The 19,952-nt window shown below is 40.0% G+C and overlaps 3 protein-coding genes across 5 annotated transcripts; 2 read left to right on the top strand and 1 right to left on the bottom strand.

The window, feature by feature from the left end:
• The first annotated feature begins 6 nt into the window (after positions 1-6).
• Positions 7-724, top strand: gngt1 (guanine nucleotide binding protein (G protein), gamma transducing activity polypeptide 1). Its single transcript, XM_077591387.1, has 3 exons — positions 7-143; positions 213-311; positions 397-724. The coding sequence occupies exons 2-3, from the start codon at positions 216-218 to the stop codon at positions 520-522; spliced, it is 222 nt and encodes a 73-aa protein (XP_077447513.1). The 5' UTR covers positions 7-143; positions 213-215; the 3' UTR covers positions 523-724.
• Positions 725-1,091: 367 nt separating this feature from the next.
• LOC144066750 (putative acyl-CoA dehydrogenase 6) lies at positions 1,092-14,163 on the top strand. Of its 3 annotated transcripts, none has more exons than XR_013297709.1 (10): positions 1,092-1,314; positions 4,473-4,593; positions 7,590-7,719; positions 8,690-8,796; positions 8,889-9,056; positions 9,443-9,616; positions 9,863-10,024; positions 10,107-10,257; positions 10,817-10,973; positions 14,064-14,163. XR_013297709.1 is itself a non-coding variant. In XM_077590048.1 (9 exons), exons 1-9 carry the CDS (start codon positions 1,093-1,095, stop codon positions 10,905-10,907), a joined length of 1,326 nt encoding a protein of 441 aa, XP_077446174.1. In that variant the 5' UTR covers position 1,092; the 3' UTR covers positions 10,908-11,419. The 3 variants fall into 3 exon arrangements, 1 of the variants encoding a protein (XP_077446174.1); XR_013297708.1 differs by lacking the exon at positions 14,064-14,163 and adding an exon at positions 12,029-14,039; XM_077590048.1 differs by lacking the exon at positions 14,064-14,163 and having other exon boundaries at positions 10,817-11,419.
• On the bottom strand, positions 11,074-12,741 carry bet1 (Bet1 golgi vesicular membrane trafficking protein). The gene is made up of 4 exons (XM_077590049.1): positions 12,464-12,741; positions 12,205-12,311; positions 12,078-12,134; positions 11,074-11,654 (listed from the first exon to the last, which is right to left on the bottom strand). Exons 1-4 carry the CDS (start codon positions 12,480-12,482, stop codon positions 11,499-11,501), a joined length of 339 nt encoding a protein of 112 aa, XP_077446175.1. The 5' UTR covers positions 12,483-12,741; the 3' UTR covers positions 11,074-11,498.
• Positions 14,164-19,952: the final 5,789 nt, after the last annotated feature.

Genomic DNA, 19,952 nt, shown 5'->3' with positions numbered 1-19,952 from the left:
GTTCCCATAGAGGTCTGGTTTAAATCAGATTAGGAGATTAGGATCATTTATGCAGATGACTTTATAAAGCAGATTTAGTTATCAGAAGAAAAGGATTCTTCTGCAGGAGCGTCGCAGTGAAAGACTGCTGCCTGTTAGCAATCGTGAGTATTTTAAAGCTTATTCCTGGACTTTAAAACTTTTAAAATTGACCGGGTTGGCTCAATTTCTAGAAAATGCCGGTCATAAATGTGGAAGACCTGACCGACAAAGACAAAGCTTTGATGGAAGTCAACCAGCTTAAAACTGAAGTGAAACTTCAGAGGTGGTTGGTACGTTTTTTTAAAAAAAGTTTATTCCGGCTTGAAAAGTAAGGCAAGCGGAATAAATCACGTGGAATGCCGGTCTTCCCTTTAGACGTCGAAATGCTGCGAGGAGATGAAGGACTACATTCAGGCCGGAGTGGAAGAGGACACTCTTGTGAAAGGCATTTCAGAGGAGAAGAACCCCTTTAAAGAAAAAGGTGGTTGCGTCCTTTCTTAGACTGACAATGAAGACTTGTTGGTATCTACGATTAGACGCCAAGGACATTTCAAAATAGATTGGCAGACCCAGAAAACTAGAAGTGAACAATTTCTTTGGAAATGACATTCCCTGGCTTTTAGACGCAATTATTGGATTTTTTTTTCCATCAGAAAATATGTGACAGTTACCTTCTTAATAAATGTGCTTATTAATAACTCAACCCGGCTCTATGAATTATTTCTAAGCAGTGTCTGTTGTTGCTTCTCTTATAAAATTTTCATTCAATACACCTGATGGCGATCGCTTTGCTTTGATAAAAAAACTTGAATTTTTGTTATTAGGATTAAATGGAGAAAATGTATATTTGTTTTAACTGGTTACGAATGTAGGAAATGTTTGTCACTGCATGGGTTTAATAATCCATGAGTTCATTCAAAGAAACGTTTTTATAAAATAAAGGAATTAAATCAAATGTATGACTAATGTTGATAGTTTTGTCTATCTAATGTTTATAAAATATTATTGATTTTTTTTGTAGTAGGATGTATTATGCATTTTCAACTTGTCTGTCCTGAAGTGTTTGTGCGCATGCGCAGCAGAACCAAAACAACAATGGCGCTTCTCTGTGTATCTGTTTTTTTAAACTCTCGTGCCAGCGTGCGTCTTTTCGATAAATGTTCGTCTTTTTGCGTCCGCTCTTTTGCAGACCACGCGTCGTCCCCAAAAGTTGCAAGCAGCCCTTCAGAGCTCACGGTCGATCACCTTCTCTACACATCGGACCACTTTGCGTTGAAAGAATCCCTCAAAAAGGTAGGATTTATGGCTAAACGTAAGTTAGCAAGTTATTCATGTTGTGGAAAGTAAAGGTAGGTGTCGATTTTTGGGGGAAATCTCGATGTCCTTGACGACATTGCTGCAGTGCGTTAAAAGTAGGTGAAATGTCATTGCGCACTTTCCTTATAAATAAACAGTCGCAGTCACAACATTAGCAACACTTGCACAATCAAAATTCAGGTATAAAAGCTTCATATATGTGTTTTGTTAATGAGCTGGCCAACATTGTAAAATGCTTAAAAGTAAAGACTGTCAATATTCAGGTCAGAATATAAATCAACGATATTCTAAGTATGAGAGCTCAAATTTATTATTTTTAACCAATTACTTGAACTCATGAACATTATTTTGCAATGCCAATTATCCCAGTTGAAATGGATTTATGTCCATTGGTACTGGTAGGGAATAAGTTAACATGGGGGCTTTTATAGTGAACAATTTAAATGTCTCCTTTTTTTCCCATAGAAAAATGACATCTTTTAAACCTATATATAATACTTGACACAATATATCTATCACCAATCGGGGTACAAAATGTCATGTTACATCACCATCGATATATTGTGACACCTCTCGACTGAAATAGGAAGGGCGGATTCAGTAAGGAGACTAATTTTTTTTGCAAAATGATTTCTAAATCCTAATGTGTCAATGAAGTATGGTTAATGTGGTAATATGGTTTTGTCACTCATTCTTTTAGAAGATGACCCTCCGTCCATTTTCTAGGTCGTCTGCGGCGTTGTAATGTCGCGACGTGGTGGAGAAATGTTTATTTGGAAGCGCAGCAATCGGATGCAGTTGGGTCACCGAGTCGACGCTCGGCTCAGGAGGGATTCTGGCCTACATTCATCTTTTTTATTTATTTATCTTACAAAAAGGCTTCACGTTTCTAAGCAGCTGCTTGGAAAAGAAACACTGACTTTTAGGGCCTACACAGGTTTTTTATTTTTATTTAATTGAGGTCAGGGGAGCTTGAAATTGATAGACAACCGTCATAAATAAAAAATTCTTAGGCCTTTTTTGAAAAATAAGCAGACGGACATTTGTAGGATTAAGGTTAAAAATAATAACAGCAACCCAATTTAGAACAGACAGCAGAGATGTTGCGGTAAATGGAGGGAAGCGTCATGTGTGACTAAACCTTCAAAGGATGCCGGGAGGTCGAAAATAAACTAGCGCGGGGAATACGGCGAGGCTAGAAATGTGAAAAGGAAACGGAGAACAATATGCTGCAAGACTGGGAAAAGGAAATCTAGTCGCTGCGGTTTATTAAAAGAATCCTCAGGAGTTTGTAAAAGATGCTACCGTATAAGAATGGAGTCATAGGAAATCTCTTCGTTTGTATTCAAGGTCATGTTTATCTCATGCCAACGTTTCCAACACACGTGTTTGGTTGTGACACCAAAAAAAATGACACATACATCATCGTTTCATTGGCAAATTGTAAAAAAAATAACAATTGTAATTCATCTGTTGTGCAATTAATCCTAATTGACCGATTTAACTCATTGGCTGAAATTGACAGCGATCGGTGTCCTTGTGCAAATGGATTGGACGCCTGTCATCGTTAGTTAATGATTACTATTGCGATACTGACATTTCTTGCAGATGGAGATCATCAAATAAACCCCCTTAAAAAGGCGCCCGTGTTATGGAGGATTATGAACAAGGCTCCCGCCTTTATTATTCTTTCATTAAGCCGTTAAGGCAAGTCGGCAGCCGTGAAGGCCTAACCTTGAGAAAGTGGCCCCGCCGACGAAGGGCTCCTGAGAGCTGACAGTAAAAAACAAGCCCCAAAACTCCCGTTATTCTGCCGTCAAGTCATCCGTGTTGAAAGTTCAGATCCTGAGGAGGGAAAGGGAGGGACAGCAATTGGCTAGAAAGGCAAAAACACGGGACGTTTGGGAGGGATGCTGCCTGCTTTTCACAAAAGGTTACTCTGGACTATTTGTCTTTCAAAGCAGGATGCGCTCACATCAGACCGCCGTGTCAAGAACATTTCCAAAGTGGCAATCCTGGCTTCTAAAATCGCTTTGGAATGAACTTGGTTCATTGAAAAGGAATGGCTGCATTTAATCTAGCAATTCATTCATGTGGTTAAATTGTATTGAATCTTACAATCAAAACTCGTCACAAATGTACTTGTCAGTTCAACACAAAATCTAGCTATCGACGCATCGGATGCAACTTTTTTGAAAATTCAACTTCACACCAACGTTTTTAGAAAATTGACTTGTGTCAAACCAAGTGAAATCCACAAATAGAAACAATTTCATACTTTAGATTGTGAGTAGCCACGGAAATCGTCCTTTGGAACATAACAATAAGCCGCTCATTTTTTTTTTCAAGCACTTAACCAGCTGCTGACCACTTCCCGATTCCTAGCGTGAGTCACGTTGCCAAAGTTACCTTTCAAAAGAAATTGGCCACCCGCTCTTTACTCTCGTCGGACTTTGCTTCCTGACTCACACAACCTGCTCTTCCGATAACGCCATGAATCACGACACGCTTTTGCTACCGGAACGTGATCGCTCTCCAGGTTGAAGAATATTATGCAAAATTCCATTGGATAATGACAATCCATTGATTTATCCTGCTGCACCCGTCAGCATTTAGACATCATTATACAAGCAAACACGATTCTGTCAAGTTTGACCTGCGGATGCCAAAAAATCCAGTCCCTCCACCCACTTCCTACTAAACCCACTGAACGATTGTCAGCTTTGCCATACTTGTATCTCTCTAAATGCCTTCCCTACCTTGTCTCTCGCCTTCTTTGTATTTTCCACTTCAATGTTGAGAGTCGAGAATGCTGCCAAACCACCAGTTAAGCCATTTAAAAGGAATATATAAGAGGAAATCCCCTGTATGCTCTATAGATTCGACATGTAATGCAATTTCCCAGGCTGCTCTCTATTCATTGTTCTGTATAATGCATTTGCTAGCTTTCTGCGAGAAATAGATTACGTCGACTAGAGGCGATGTTTCTGCGTACCGCACAGCGGGAAACGCGTTTATTTACGTGGTGCCATTTTCTGGGTGCAATGGAATTCTCGTGTAGAGATTTGCATGTCAATAAATGGGTTGCCGTGCTGACTAGCCACATAATTATACCGTTGATCTGTTTTCTATAGATTATTGACCAGGAAATCAACCCGTATGTGGATCAGTGGGAAGCGGAGGGGAAGTTTCCAGCCCATAAAGTCTTCAAGATTCTCGGGAATGCTGGTTTTCTTGGGGTCAACAAGCCCGTTGGTAAGACAATACCATCATTGGCGTCATTTTTTTTTTTTACACTGGGCAATTTTGTTATGATTTAAGATAGGTTAAATTAACATGCAGTCAATAGCATTTTGTGTCGTTTGAATGGAGCTTGCTAGCAAGATAGCAGCTTCTGTTCTGAGTGTCAAAAAGGAGTTAACCAAAGGTTTTTAATCATTGAAATACAAGCATGTTCAGGTCATGAACATGTTTACTTGGCTTCACAAAGCAAGCCATCAATTACTCTGTTCGACTTTAGCCCTGGGGAATAGCGACAATTAGCAATCCGTTAACCCTGCGCGGTATTTTCTGAATCTGATGCACCTCGTGGCTCAAGTTTGTCTTAATTAGTTCTTTTCAGAACGAATCGATAATGCGACCTTTGAGTTGAGGAGATGGTTTTAGCTGTAGTAAATAAATAAATTGAAAGGCAAGATGAGTCCACTCTTGTAAAATCAGCAGTGGTTCTAGCTAACGACCGTAGCCTTGTTTAGACACGTTTGACAGAAAATTTCAAAACGCCTGCGAACCGGTCCAGCTGCTTTTTAAAACGTAAACCAGAGCTGGTATTTGTTGTGCTTGGCTCGCGGAGACATTTTCTCACATTTTATTCGTGTAGTCGGAATGAACGACAACGATTCGTCATCGGGGCCTCGGTCTCAATGACGTCTGCGATTTGAATCACTCTCGGTGATTAATGCGCGTCGCATCGAAGGAATTGAAACGGAGCCAACGTTCAACCGAGTACAATCGTTTGACCTCGATGGACTTCTTGCTTCACTCCATAATAGAAATACGAGTTGATGTGCTTGTGTGGAAGTCGATTTCAGCAGGTGTGTGGAGGTCAAGGAAGAGGGCGGGCCAGGGAATTAAAATGTGCTGAGCACACACAGCGCCAGCATTAGTTGACGGGATTACGCGGCGACGACCTGAGGGACGACTGCGCAAAGACTCAAATCAATTATCCGCTCGCAAAGAGCCTTTGCGCTGCGTCCAGTGGCGAGATGGACAGATATTTATGTGTTTGCTATCTTTGCAAATACAGGCAATACAAATAGTATTAGATCATTGGCTGCCATTGACGGCGGTAAAGGTCCGATGCATTTTCACTGGCAGAAACGTTTGAAACAGGCATCAGGACTCTCGGTGTGTCCAAAAATATCCAAAAGTCACACTTTTATGCATTTTTGGAGGCTAATTTGGAAAATTCTCAAAAACACCATTTAAAAAAAATTCTATGTGGTTTTATCTCTTCTAAGGTCTGGGGCATACAATTTTTTTTTCCCCGAAAATTTCCCAAATGCTCAAAAAATACCAGGAAATAAACAAGCTGACTTTGGGAAGGGTTCAATTTTTTACCCTATTTTGTTGGGCCTCCACTTTTTTCCCCCAAAACCCTGTAAAAGGTTCAATTGTATCCCCTACCAAATATTAAACAAAAAGAGTACCATAGCAGGAGTAAGGATTTTTTGTAATAACCAAAACTGGTGGACAACTATGCTAACTACCTTGAGCATAATGATCATTGCCATCCCTCCCAGTCCAAAGTACTGGACACCTCCCTCTGTCAATGGCAGTCAATGAGTTAATATACTTCTATCGTTGACCTACATTTCACTTAGCCTCATTTAAACCAAATAGAGAGTTTTACTTGTTTTGATGCTCGCCAAAATCTCCTCAGCGTGCGCCGGCATCCCACTTAGGGATTGCTGAACTAAATTTGCCGTCTTTTTTAAATATTTTTTTTATTTGAAAACAAGCTTGGGAATGTTTGGCCCTTGAGCAAATGATGAAAACTTCCACCAAATCCGTTTATGACACGGAAAATCGGCCTTACCTGTCAAAACACGGGAACAGGAAGTTTTCGCGAGACAGCCCTGTCGGGGGAGACCACAGTGATGACCCCTGGCGTCCCGCCCGGCTCGACTCGGCTTCCTCTGCCCCGACGGGGAGGAACCCGTCTTTCACACCATGGCAACGGCCCACCACTTGACGGATAGGAACTGGCAGTCCAAATCGTTCCCTCCGCCACGATGATAATATAATAAGCCGGTATGATTGGCGCTTTAGTAATGCAATTTATGGTCGGTGTTTGAACGCGCCAGCTCCGAGATGTGACATTTGAAGGGTGCTTGTTTGTTTTTCTTTTGCCTGTTTGTTCAAGAAGACGGCCCGTTGTTAAGTTGTAAGCGGGATAAACCTCGGCGTTTCCTTCTGTCCACATGATCCACCGCAGGGCTTCCAGCGTGCGCTATCACGCTTCGGCTGCACCTGTTTCCTCTTCGTTCTGACTAGGCTTCTTCTACCCCCATTTTGAGTTGGCTTGGCCTACTACCTCTCGTCCCTAATTTCCCTGGCCCACTTCTATCGCTGACGGCGCTCTTTGCAAACACCATAACTGAATTGAGTGCTAAATTTGCCCTTAATTGTTTATTAACAGTCAGTGCTGGCGTCAATCACGCATCGGGCGGCGTTAGTTCCGTGGCAAGTTGAATTAAAAGGGCCAAAAAGTCCACGTTGATGACTTTCAATCTGTTTATTCCAATGCCATTGAGATTCTTTATTAAAATAACAGCAGTACAAAAAGCAAGTTAGAAAAAGAAACTTTTTTTCAGATCATTGAATATCTCAGCTCTAAGCTAGCTCAAAGCTAGAATTAAATAAAAGGAGATTTTTATGTTTGCCATGTGACAAATGTTTATTTTATGATGTCAATTTCTCACAATTCATCGATTTTCTGCATTTGATCGCAATTACTCTCACAATACAATAATGCAATTAGACTTATTTTAAAGAGATTCGTAAGATATTTTTTTCATGTCAAATCAACACAAAGAAATTGTAACTAAAAACTAGACCAAAAAAAAGAATCAACACAAAGATATTGTAACTAAACTAGATTAAAGAAATAACTAAAAAAAATACATATTTTTGTTCCCATTTTGGACCTCTAGTGCCCATTTAGATGACGGCGTATGTTTCATTTTCAGAATATGGCGGACTGGGACTTGACTATAGCTACAACGTAGCAGTTTCCGAGGAGCTGGGTCACATCCGCTGCGGCGGAATCCCCATGGCCGTCGGCGTCCAGACCGACATGGCCACGCCCGCCCTGGCCAGGTAACAATTCCCAAAGTCTCCCGCAGCGCACGTTCCCCATCCTTTTCTTCCCTCCACGGCTTACTTTGGCATCACTCCTTCGTGGGGATGCATATTTAGCAGAGGGGCTAATCCTCCCTCAAACGTCAGCCGGGGATGGCGACATCTTTGTCCCCCTTTTTCTTCCGCTTTCGCAATACAAAAACTGGAACAAAACCCGAGCCGAGTTGACGTGTGCAGAAGGATGTTTTCCCAGCAACGAGTCACTAGGGTTGCGACAAACAAGGATTCTAAAGGGGGACCAGTCGCCCATATTTTTCCCACTTTGGGGTGTATCGAAGTCTTTTAGCCGTAAAGGTGCTTTGGAATGAAATATTATGCACTATAAATCCCATCTCATTATGTAGCTTTGTCGTTGTTACTTCTGTCATAAACATACAAAATTGTTAATTTGATAAACAATTAGGCATTCGATTGTGGCAGGCATTTTAATTCAGTCACTTCTGTTTCTCATCATTTGTTTTTTTATTTGTAAGCACACCCTCTTTGAACTCATTCAGTGCCAAAAACATGTTTTTGCATGTTTTACATTTTTTAACAGGGAGGGTTGCACCAATGTCTTCGTTTATAAACAATGTTAATTAACCGAGCCTCACCCCAGATTATTACTCGACATCTGAGCCAAATTTCTCCTTGGTGTTTTCTTATTCGTCTGCATGGAAGTGTCTTCTAGTGACAAGATGGAGCTCATCGAAATAAACGAGGAGCGTCTCTTGAGTTTAATTAAGGGAGCAATTCTTGCCCGAAACGAGGTCAAAATAACAAGAGGGGATTGAAAATAATGGCGGTTGCAGCAATTGCCTTAAGCCCAGCAGGATTGTCTGAAAATGGAGTTGTCATCGTTGTTGTTTTGTTTCCTTTTGTCTGAATGTCAAGCTTGACTTTTTAGACTCCAAAAAAATGGCAATTTGTCAACTTTGTTTTCGTGCAGGTTCGGATCAGCCGAGCTCAAAAAAGAGTTTCTGCTCCCGAGCGTCCTGGGGGACAAAGTCGCCTGTCTGGGAGTCAGCGAAGTGGGGGCGGGTTCCGATGTCTCCAGTAGGTTCCTCTAATTTTTTCTTCGCGTTTTGCGGGCAGGTGGAGAGACATTTTTTTTTTTTTTGCACTTTCTGAATGTTATGTCAAAACAGACATCAAGACCAAAGCCGTGAGAGAGGGAGACGAATATGTCATCAACGGCGGCAAAATGTGGACCACCACCGGAACCCAAGCGGACTGGATGTGCCTATTGGCTAACACCAGTGACGGGCCCTCCCATCGGAACAAATCGCTCATTTGTTTGCCCATGAACCTACCGGGTAAGATCGGCAAGTTAAAACGAACTTGTTCATTTGCAATTGGCACTCGAGTCCATCTGAATTAGGAGATCTGGCATCCAAAGAAATTGTTTCAGTTGTAAGAATACTCATTCTATTATTCTACAATATGACAACAGCTAAATGGTGTTAAATAGAAAACTTGGAAAGTTTCTGAGGTGAGGGTTTACTCAGAAATCATTCATCGTTTTAATTGGAACCAATTGCTGTGAACATTTCTGAGGTGAGAGTTTATTCATGAATATTTTTACTGTGCGTGTATTTTTAATGTCCGTTTCTTCCTGGTTCCTTTAGTAAAAAAAAATCATATTCATCTCTTTACGTGGTCGGCAGCCAATCCATTCATTCTGCTCCCTTCCCCCTCGTAGGAGTTCACATCGCCCGCAAGATCGATAAACTCGGCATGCGGTCCTCGGACACGGCCGAGGTTTTCTTCGAAGATGTCCGAGTTCCCTGCAAAAACATCATTGGCCAGGAAGGCATGGGTTTTACCTATCAGATGCTTCAGTTCCAAGAAGAGAGACTCTGGGCCGTGGCCAATAGTGAGAACTTTACTCCTCTTACCTCACCTTCTTTCTATTTGTCCTCCGATCCGTTTCCCACGACCATAACTGTCCGCTTTTTACATTTTACGATGACGAAGCTCACCGAGGTCAAACGTGTAATCTCGGTTAAGCGAGCGTGTTTGGGTTTCATTTTGACAAGCGTCCGATAATGTTGTTTTTGAAGAATTGAACTGAAATAAAGCAGGGCAAAATGGAATGCACATCTCTCTCGCCCTCCCCCAGTCCTAACCACAATGGACGTCGTCATCCGGGAGACCATCGACTACACTCGCCAGAGGAAGATCTTCAACAATCCCGTCCTCTACCACCAGGCGGTCCATTTTAGGTTGGCCGAGCTGCAAACCGAGGTGGAGGCGCTCCGTGCCCTCCTCTATCAAGCCACGGGTGAGATGCAATCATCACCCAAAGTTGAATGGAAACGGGGGAGGGGGAAAAAAGACTAAATTGCCATCTGTGCTTGTTTTAGCCTTGTATATCAAAGGTAACGATGTCACCAAATTGGCATCCATGGCCAAATTAAAAGGGGGCCGTCTGGCGAGGGAAGTGAGTGACAGTTGCCTCCAGTACTGGGGAGGAATGGGATTCACCAGTGATGTGCTCGTCAGCAGATTCTACAGGTATTTTTTTAATTATCCTTCTTGATGACAAGGTGTTGTGCTACATGAAATGATGACAGTTGTTACAAAAGGCCCACCCACTCAAGGCATGCTGGGAATTCTGCCAATTCCTTTTATGTCCATTACTCCCACTTCTAACCTGTTTATCGAGTGATGCATTCAAAACAATTGGAAATAATAGCGTTCAACAAAACAGCAAGATGCAGAACTGTTATATCTGAATTTATTACTGTGTTACTATTATTATGCTAGCTCAACAGTCTTGAAAGTTGGAACCACTCTAAAATGAGATGTCTTTACATTTGTGGAAAAACTCATGTTTTTCTGCGGTCTCCATTTACATTGCGTACTTAAATAAAAGAAACTAGCGCTACCGTTGCTAGGAAACTGTTGTTATAACTGGCCTCCTTGTGGCCCCCTCAAATTAAGCGTTGTCTAAGCCCTTTATGAGGAAGAAAAAAATCCAGTGGGTGTCATTTGACACTGTACTGACATCTAGTGATAGCGCACAAATCTAGTTTGAAGTAGGAGATAAATCACTACGGTTGTCTTCCAACAGGGACTCCAGGTTAATGTCCATCGGGGGAGGAGCTGATGAGGTCATGCTTGGAATTATCTGCAAATACTTGGACATTCTCCCCAAGAAATAAGGATTTTTCTCATCAAGCGTCTCCAAAATGGAATCTATGAAACACGCTAATCACCCAAGTGTTTGTGTATGTATTTAACAATTCAATTTACATTTGGGAATATTTAACACAGTATTTGCAGAGATAGTATTTGTTTCTAGAGTTAAAAAAAACAATACAATCTCAATTTTCATTGAAGGAAACATCTTTTAAACGTTTATTAGTTAAAAAGATCTATTTACATTGATAAGACTTTTCATTTTTTTAATATCCATCTATTTCTGAGATCTCACCAAGAAAATTGTATAACTTATTTACTCACAGCGTTATGATGACTATAAATTGATTATAATACTCGCACATTTTTCAAATTGTCAACAACGGCATTTGTCAACTCGTAATCAAGTTAGTTATGTCACGATGCTGAATTTCATTGCATCAATCTACGTAAATGTCATTTTCTAACATCAGCTCTGTATTGTGAGGGATTCAAAATTCACAGGACAATACAACCGTTCGCAAGTCGGCTCTGAGCTTTTTTAATTTTTTTATATGAATTTGAGTAATTTCGTGGTAGTGATGGGGCATCCAATGTCCAAAAAGATGTAGCCGTCACCTCAACTTGATGAACCAGTAGAGTACAAAGAAGACAAAAAGGCAGAAGAGCAACATGTAGCACAGCAGTTTGGTTTGACTGCCTCTCGAAAGTTTTTTGACTCGGCCGATGGTGGCGCCGAGAAGACCGCCCGTTGAGTCAAAGTCGCTGTCCTAGTTTTGAATTAAATTTAAAAAAAAATCAAACAATCAGTGGTTAACAAGCACTATTTTGCTTCAGTGTTTTTCTTTAACCCATTTATTCCTTAATTTCCATTGAAAATGGACAAATACTGAAGTACCTAAAAATAGTAATAGCAAAAAACGTATTTTTATACATACAATATTAATACAACACAAATGGGGAAATTCTAATATAATATAAAATAACATAAAAATTCAAAATTACAGAGAAATTTTTGAATATATATATATAAAATCATTATAAATATTCCTTTTCTTGCTCAATTTATAAATGAATTTAGACGTCTAACGCCGTCAAAGGCACTAAAAGATGAACATTCATTATTTCTCTTTGTCAATGATAGTTAATATCAAGTGACTCAATAAGACGTAATGACGATGCCATGAACTCACCATCTCATCCAGCATTTTATTTTGGTACTTCACTTCCGTTCCTATGTCGATGGACAGCTGAAAGGTATAAGTGATTAGTTCGCATAAACATTGACGACATAGAAACGGTGAGTTGAAGACGTCTTACACTTTTTAAAGCGCTGACTTTGGCCCTCAGTCCCTCCTGTAAATGTTCATTTTCCTCTTCGTACACACTGTATCCACTCGCTACATATTGCCCAGTTGCTGCTTCACCTAAAGGAAAATTCCATTAAGAGAATATGTTTATATTTGTCCAACAGTGAGTCATATATGCACGTGGAATCTTAAGTAGGATAAACGCGAAAAGCAGATTTGCTAGCTACCCAATGTTACCAAACGTCAACTTATTTACGAAAATTTCTTACCCAAGTTGGCGCGCCTCATTGTGAAATATTAACGTTAAAGCTGATTAGCAGTCTTGGTGTGATTAATATATGTAAAGAATCATGAATATCACGCCACAGAAAATATTGTGAAGCTTTATGGGCCAGCCCCCGTCATTTACTTCCGATGTGCACGTTAGCAGAAGCCACGTCATTGTAAATTGAACGGAAACTTAGGAGGACCAAAACATCGACAAACAAGTGTTTTTATGCATACTGAACATGAAATAGAGGATAAATCAACGAAACATGATTCAAGAGAAAAAAAACACTGGTAACTGCGTTGAAATAATACCAATGTAAAGGATGTCTGATGCGCGTTGTGAGCCACAGGATAAAAGCGCTATCGCTTGTCGGCCATTTTGCGTCGGGGCTTTCGGTCATTTACAACGTTGTGGTCAGTGGAGCCTATACTTTGAAATCGCTATAAACTCCTCAATATTCAAATGATTTCATTTTTCATTATTTTAAGATGTTGAAATTAACTACTTGTTAAAAAATAATTCTAAATCTTTCAACGTCCATCTGAAATTATAGCCACGTTCAAACTGTTTATTGTAAACCAACCTGTTTGTTAATCTGTCACCCATTTGTAAGATTAATAACTAATTTGTTCTATCCTTCAAAAGCAGGTTTTGAAGACTTTCATCATTAAAAAATTGCCATGTGGCTGCTTTCATCTGCCTCTGACATTGAAACGTGACCGCCATAAATTGGGCACAAATATGAAATGTCATTTCTGGGTTTAATAAGGGTTTTAAGTGTATATCCCTTAATGCTATATGAGATTGAATAGAGCTCCTCCATATTTACAATATCCTAAAGGTGTCATCTCTCACTTTAAAACAATATTTCAGGAGACAGCTTTTATGATATGAGAGATTAGAATGAAAATGCTGACGTGGATATATGGCGAGCTACTATTTCATAAATAAACAATTGTACAATTTTATCTACCATAATGCCTCTAAAAATCTCAGCCATCCTCCTTCCTGACTCTGACAGGAAGTATCGCTCTCTGACCTTGACACAGATGTCAAAGAAAGAGAAATATTGATTGAATTGGGAGCGTGAGTTCAACGTGCCTTTGTGGATTTGCAAGGATTAAATACATCTGATGACTCTTGAAGGGTGGGAATAAACATTTGGAGACTGTCTGCTGCATGCTGAAAATATTTGCAAGTCTATAACAAATTTGATGAGCTATAAAATCTTTTACAACAACTAGAGTTTTGAAATGTAGTGTTTAAGCAGACCGTGAAATAGAATTTTAAATTGAGTTCTATTGTTGAAGCAGAACGTGACAGTAGACTGTGACTAGGACTAAGTTGACTTTTGATTGCCGGCATCCCAACATTTTACTCAGTCCCATGTCATTTTATTTTTCAAATGAATGCTTTTCATTCCCCGGAAATGTTTCAGCACGAATTTGGTCAAAGTGTCCAAATGTTTTGTATTTTTGATTGATGGGGATTGTTCTAAATGTGTACGGAATATTAAATTAAACTGATCAAATGGTTGCATTCATTGCAGAGTTGAGACCTGGCCATACTTAATTCATCTTATTTTTTCATTCATTCAGATTCCTCAGATGCCTTTGAGCAAGGCATTGAGACGTTCTGACTTCAGGGCCATTGTCCCGTTGGTCTCCAAGCAAGTGCTGCCTCCTTCTGGGATGGATCTTCAGGCAAGGTCAGAACACCACACCACAAAACGATACATACTTGAACCATTTATTCGTTGGTTATTGGGACGCCAGTGCTCGGAAATGAGTTGAATTATATGAAATTTAAATAAATAAATGGAATAAATCAATACATTTTAGGTAAGGCAACTTAAATCTTAAGTCAAATTTTTAAATATTTGTTTTTGCTCATTCGCTGGTAGCCCTCCCAGTTCAAAATAATTGGACGCCTACTATTGATAAACCGTTTCAAGCTCACGTGTCAAGTTATGGCCAAATGCACTTTGTCAAAATAATGAGCAAATCCTCATCGTTATGGAAATACTTTTACTATTTATTATATACTATTTGCCATGTGCAATACATGCCGTAAGAAATACGTGAACTGTAAAATCGTGTTATTGATGATTAAAAATATCTGTTGGGGATAGGGAATTGTCTCCCAAAGCAGCGGTGCACTGAGATTGACCTCAGGTACTTGCTATTTTTAAAAGGAGAGTAAGGAAAGACAAATAGGATTATGTTTTTTTTCTGTCACACGACGCAACAGCGCGTCCCACTTTCAACCCGTAAAATGCCGTTTTGCCGCGTGAATTTTGATCCCATACAAAAGGACGAGCCGCTCTTTATTTTGGGTCCAAAAAAAGAAAAAGGAGGGGTAGTGATTGGTCATGGTACACAAAATTTGGAAGCCTTGTAGTAGAAAGGGATTGTAGCAAATTTGGTGTGTTGTTGATTTTGATGGAGTCAAATGTTGAATGAAAAAGAATTAAAAATGTAAAAATATCATAAAAATTAGGTGACATAGATTTTTTTTCAAACAAGTAATACAATTTTTTATGCTGTTTTTTTTTTTTTTAAAGAAAAATACCACATTGGTAATTAAATAACCTTAAATATAACATTATATTTTAATATTATACATTCATGAGGTTTAATGAAGCTTCCAAAGAGACAAACTGAATAACTTATTTCTAAACTAATGTGGTAAATTACCATTGATTGGATGAAGACGTCAATCTATTTCTATTAGCGTGTACGCCCTCACAGTTTTTGTGCTTTTCCTCTTTTGTTTACCTTGAAATAAAGACCATTAGATGAGTATTTTCCCCACCCCATACTGCGAAGGGAACAGCAAATGGACACTAATCACTTTGGGGTCGGCTTGTGTCATGCACACAATTTTCTCACAATCAAGCGGTTGCAAACAGCCTCCGAGGCTTCTCGATGGCGCCATATTGCTTTTCGGAAAGATTTGATTTTTTTTTTTTTAGGTGTGCAGGATGTGTTTGTGAGATTTGGAAGTTCATGTGAGGCCTTTTTTTAGTGTGATATTTTTAGAGACTGTTTTGGGGTGCTTGTGAGATTTGAATGGGAGAATTTTTGTAGTGTTTTTTTTTTTATGTAAGAGTGATATTTTACAAAGGTGCAATAGTGTGCTCTAGTGGCGTCAAAATACAATACTCGCAGTAATGTATAGTATTTATTAATAAATAAATATTTGTCTGTATTAAGTAGACAGGGAATATTTTTTTTTAAAGCGGAGGGGCTGGCTTGGTCATTTCAGTAGTTTGAATTGGAGGACGAACGTTGTTTTAGTGCTTATTTGTTCAACCAGAAGAGGCTGCTGCAGTCTCACTCATCAGCTAAACTGAGGGACAATTTCCAGACGTCTGTTCTTTGTCTGAAAACAAAAACCAAGAGAAGAAAAAAAGGAGAGAGTTGGGAAGTGGATGTAAAGCAAAAACCTTCCACAATGACTCATTAATGGCTTTATCAGGAAAGCACAAGTAAAATAGTGCATCCAAAAGTGGCTCTCAAGCTTTGATACACGTTCCGTATATTTGCATTTTTAACGTTAAGTTTGATAAAAGACATTTTCTTAGTCTCCTTCCATTTTGTCCTGCAGATGTTTGAGGCGGTGGCTCCAAAAGGATTGTGGGAGGTATTTTTGGAACCAATTTCGTTTGAAAATAGCAGGAACATTGGAGTCCAAATGGTTTTCCCTCGCCGGTGTAGTATTTTTGCAGTATTCGTCGACGTGGTCGTATTCAATCACTCGCTGCCAGCCTGTCACTCTCATTTTTTAAAAGAAATTATCTATTTTTTGCTCACGCAGCCCCTCACAAAGTAGTGAACCCAGTAACAGCAAAAAACAAATTGGATTGGATGTCTGTCACCGTCAATGGCAGCTAGTGAGCCTATTTAATGCTGCAATATCTTTATCTTTTCCAATACTTCCATAAAAAATGTATGTTTTAAATGAATTGGCACTAATATGACCCTTTTTGAAGCATTTTTGAGACATTTTAAAGTGGAGTCAATTATTAAAATTAAAAAAGTACTAGTCATTTAAACGAGATAAATCAGTGATTAGTCGTCTTAATGTCCAAATGACCTAGGACAGTTTGGTTATTTACGATCTAATTGTGGTTGTGTGTCCACAAATTTTTCACCCAAAATATAAGAAGTATTTAAAAACGGGAAGAAAAGATTCGGTGAGACAAGTTAAGGGCGAGTCGGAGAGAAAAGACAGGCAGTCAGACGACGTGGCAGCAGCTCGCGTCTCGTAGCGGAGGAGCGGCATTGTCGCAGAGGCACCGTTAAACTACATCTTGGATAAAATGTTGTTCTGCAACGTCCCCCAGATTTTATCAGATAGATCACGTTGGCCCATTTAAATGGAACTTCCTGTTTAGTTTAAATTGGAGCTCGGCAACTCATTTTGCTAATAACGGCAATCAGGATTCATTTGTACTACTTTAGAATTATTTTTTTTAAACTACTATTACTAAAAGCAACAATGTGCATTTGGTGGCTCCTTACTATAAGTACCAATTCATAAACAGTCTTCCTCATCTGAGAGAAAATGACCAAAAATATTAGACATTGTATCCAATTGGTGCCATTTTCTTGGAAAAAATTACATTTCCGCCAACTCCAAATTTGTATTTGTCCATCTTTATTTATGACACGAGAAACTAGGATGAATAAATGCAGCTATAATTTACTCCTAGTCAACATGGATTGGACGTCTGTCACATTTAATGACTACAAATTAGTGAATCTGACTTTGCCAATTTGGCTCTTTATCAGCTCTTTATCCGAAGTGGGGGGGTGGGGCGATTTTTTTTTTCTTTGCGGACCACCTGAAGAACCATCGTCATTAGCTAATTGCAGGTGGACCTTTACAAACGGAGGGAAGGGTGGGAATTTGGGGAGCAAAGTAAATAAGCAGGAGGAGTTTAAGCGAGCCATTTTCCCCCTTTCTCTTCTTTGAGCAGTGAAAGTTGCAAAAAAAAAAGTCCCGCCTCCTTTTACCATGGGTCCCGCCCACTTAAACACAGCCATGGTGGCACCTGGCTCGTCCCTCTATGCCGCCCTCCCTACTCCCGACCACCAGGGGTGTCGGACATATTCTCCAAACCAGCCTCTGGCTACGGAGATTCCGCACGCTCTTCATTCTTCACCTCCGTCGAGTCTTCCCTCTGTTGGTGACGAGAAGTAGAGAAGCACTTTTGGGTTTAGGGGGGGAGGGGAGACCTCTGAAGACGTCTGCGAGGAAGGAATCATGGGGGCCTGCATGAGGGGGCACACGCTAGACAAACACATCTGGCAAAAAGGGGGAAGATAGGGGAGGTTAGGCAAAGAAGACAAATTCCATAATGTGACCTACAATACCAATTTAATGTCAAGTGGAGCATATTGTTGCTAGCGGCGTCGGATCGGCGCAAAAGGAGGCGGGGTGAAACGGCAATAAAAAAATGATAGTGGGCTGCGCTGGCTCGGCCGTCAAGTTTTTCAAAGAGAAGCAAAGTGCAACTGAGGGTGCTCCACTCGCCACGTCATCTGGAAGTTTCTTTTTCAGCCGAAACTTAACGTTGAATTGCACACACGTTTTACTAATGTAGCGTCAAACGGAAAATGGCGCTTAAGAATTGAACGTTTCAGGTGAGGAAAGCAAAATAAATCGTCTAATTGGGACAAAATATCATTGAGAAGTGTTTAGTGGATTCACCATTTGTTGTTAAGGCTTAATCTTAATCGTCCAATCAAAAACTTTGAAAGACATTTTTATCATTCTATGTAACTCTGATTGGCATATTTCGCTGCTATTGATAGCAATAAGCGTCCAAACCAATTGCATTGGGGGGCCGTCAGCGGAATAAAATAATTTCCGATTTGTAGGCCTAAAATATGACTATTTTCATGCACGTTTCTCACATCTATGAAAATATATCACAGTAAGTCATCAACCCGATGTTGCACAGTGCTGCCATGATGTCTCGCACAAAAAAATAAATATGGCAGCGTCATGACATTACACACAGACGTCCGTTCACACGTGAATGATATTTGGACTGTTAGCGCGTCAAATGGAGAGGCCCAAGTGTCACTTTGTACGCTCCAGAGTCATAAAATGTCATGTTTTACCTGAAGTTTGCAACATTTTGTTATTATAAAAGAACGCTAGGGCTCGGTTTGGACCCCAAAATCAGTCAAAAAATAAGACGAGCAGAAAGTTCAGGGGCAGCCAGACATCTATCTTCTCTTCCTCCCCTCCTCCACATCCCGAACTCACAGTGGACACGTGGAAGAATTTTCTGGTCATCATGAAGTTCAGTTTGGAAAGAAAAAAAAAAAGAAGAACCAGACCAAGAAACAGAAGAGGTGGGAACAGAAAAGAAAAGAAACATGCAGACTCCTCCTCTGCTTTGTGAGTGGTTGCTGGAGATCTGCTCATCAAAACCAAGTCGTTGGGAATAAGAAGAGAAGATGGTGAAGAAGAAAAGAAAAAAAATCATGGAGATGTGGCAGGATGTCATCATAGCACACAGGAAGTAAGAAGAAATGGACGTTCATTAATTCCTGCTTTAACGATTGACTTTGGTACAGTGTTGGCTTCTTGACATGTCCATACTTGTCTCATTGGCCTTTTTGAAATGGAAAATGACTCAAAGTCAGCTGCCCCATGCACTTTTTCCAAATAAATTGGACGTCTATCGCCGTCGACAGCCCCGCTTTTAAGTTTAGGAAGGTGAAAAGGGAGAGCAGATTCTAACCAGATGCAAAATGAAGTTCGGAGGTGGACGTCAGCCAACAGGCATGCGCTCATGCTCCAACTATGTAATGGGCTCTCGCCTTAAAACTCCCCTCCTCCCCCTTATTTACTTTAAAGAAGCTCCTAGCACCTTTTATCCCATTTTTTACATTTGTCTCATCTTCCCCGAGAATCGTTTGGGGAAACGCGTTCGAAAGATTCCACCACGTTGATGGCCATTTTCCATTGAGGAGTCGTCAAATGCGAGCGAGACACAAAATCCAAAAAGTAGGAGGAGTCATCCGCCAGAGAGGGGGAAAAAAACATCTGTAATTCTCGAATGGAATTTCTTCCATCATTGTCCAACTTTGGGTTGGAGGATGAAAAAAAAAACACAGAAAAATGCTCTTTCGTGCTGCCTTAGACGACATTTGACCCTCAAGTGAAATCCTTTTCGTAGGTTACAATGTCAAGTCTTTTCAGTTTAGTTGCGTTGATAATTGTAGATTTTAAAAAAAATCTATCACGAGGCAGTTGGGAATGAAAAAAAATAACATGGTTGCAACCCTTGTTAAAACCAACTGTGAACATGAGCTTTATTTCATCAAGAATTTTAGCAGTCATGAAAAATAAGGTAAAACAACAATAGAAACCATCACTAAAAGTGTGTTTACTTGCTTCTCAAATAATGACCTTTAAAAGACAATCTTACTTTCATACATTGTGCAAACCAAATATAAATTTAA

This window comes from Stigmatopora argus, chromosome 21, assembly GCF_051989625.1.
Source record: "Stigmatopora argus isolate UIUO_Sarg chromosome 21, RoL_Sarg_1.0, whole genome shotgun sequence".
Classification (NCBI taxonomy): domain Eukaryota; kingdom Metazoa; phylum Chordata; class Actinopteri; order Syngnathiformes; family Syngnathidae; genus Stigmatopora; species Stigmatopora argus.
This window is presented reverse-complemented; position numbering and strand designations above follow the sequence as displayed.

Coding starts and splice junctions, on each gene's coding strand:
- gngt1 (XM_077591387.1), top strand. CDS start 216: ATGCCGGTCATAAATGTGGAAGACCTGACCGACAAAGACAAAGCTTTG. Junction 312..396: donor TGAAACTTCAGAGGTGGTTG/GTACGTTTTTTT, acceptor TCTTCCCTTTAG/ACGTCGAAATGCTGCGAGGA.
- LOC144066750 (XM_077590048.1), top strand. CDS start 1,093: ATGCGCAGCAGAACCAAAACAACAATGGCGCTTCTCTGTGTATCTGTT. Junction 9,057..9,442: donor TTTGCCCATGAACCTACCGG/GTAAGATCGGCA, acceptor TCCCCCTCGTAG/GAGTTCACATCGCCCGCAAG. Junction 10,258..10,816: donor CTCGTCAGCAGATTCTACAG/GTATTTTTTTAA, acceptor GTCTTCCAACAG/GGACTCCAGGTTAATGTCCA.
- bet1 (XM_077590049.1), bottom strand. Junction 12,135..12,204: donor AAGTCAGCGCTTTAAAAAGT/GTAAGACGTCTT, acceptor TATACCTTTCAG/CTGTCCATCGACATAGGAAC. Junction 11,655..12,077: donor ATAAAATGCTGGATGAGATG/GTGAGTTCATGG, acceptor ATTCAAAACTAG/GACAGCGACTTTGACTCAAC.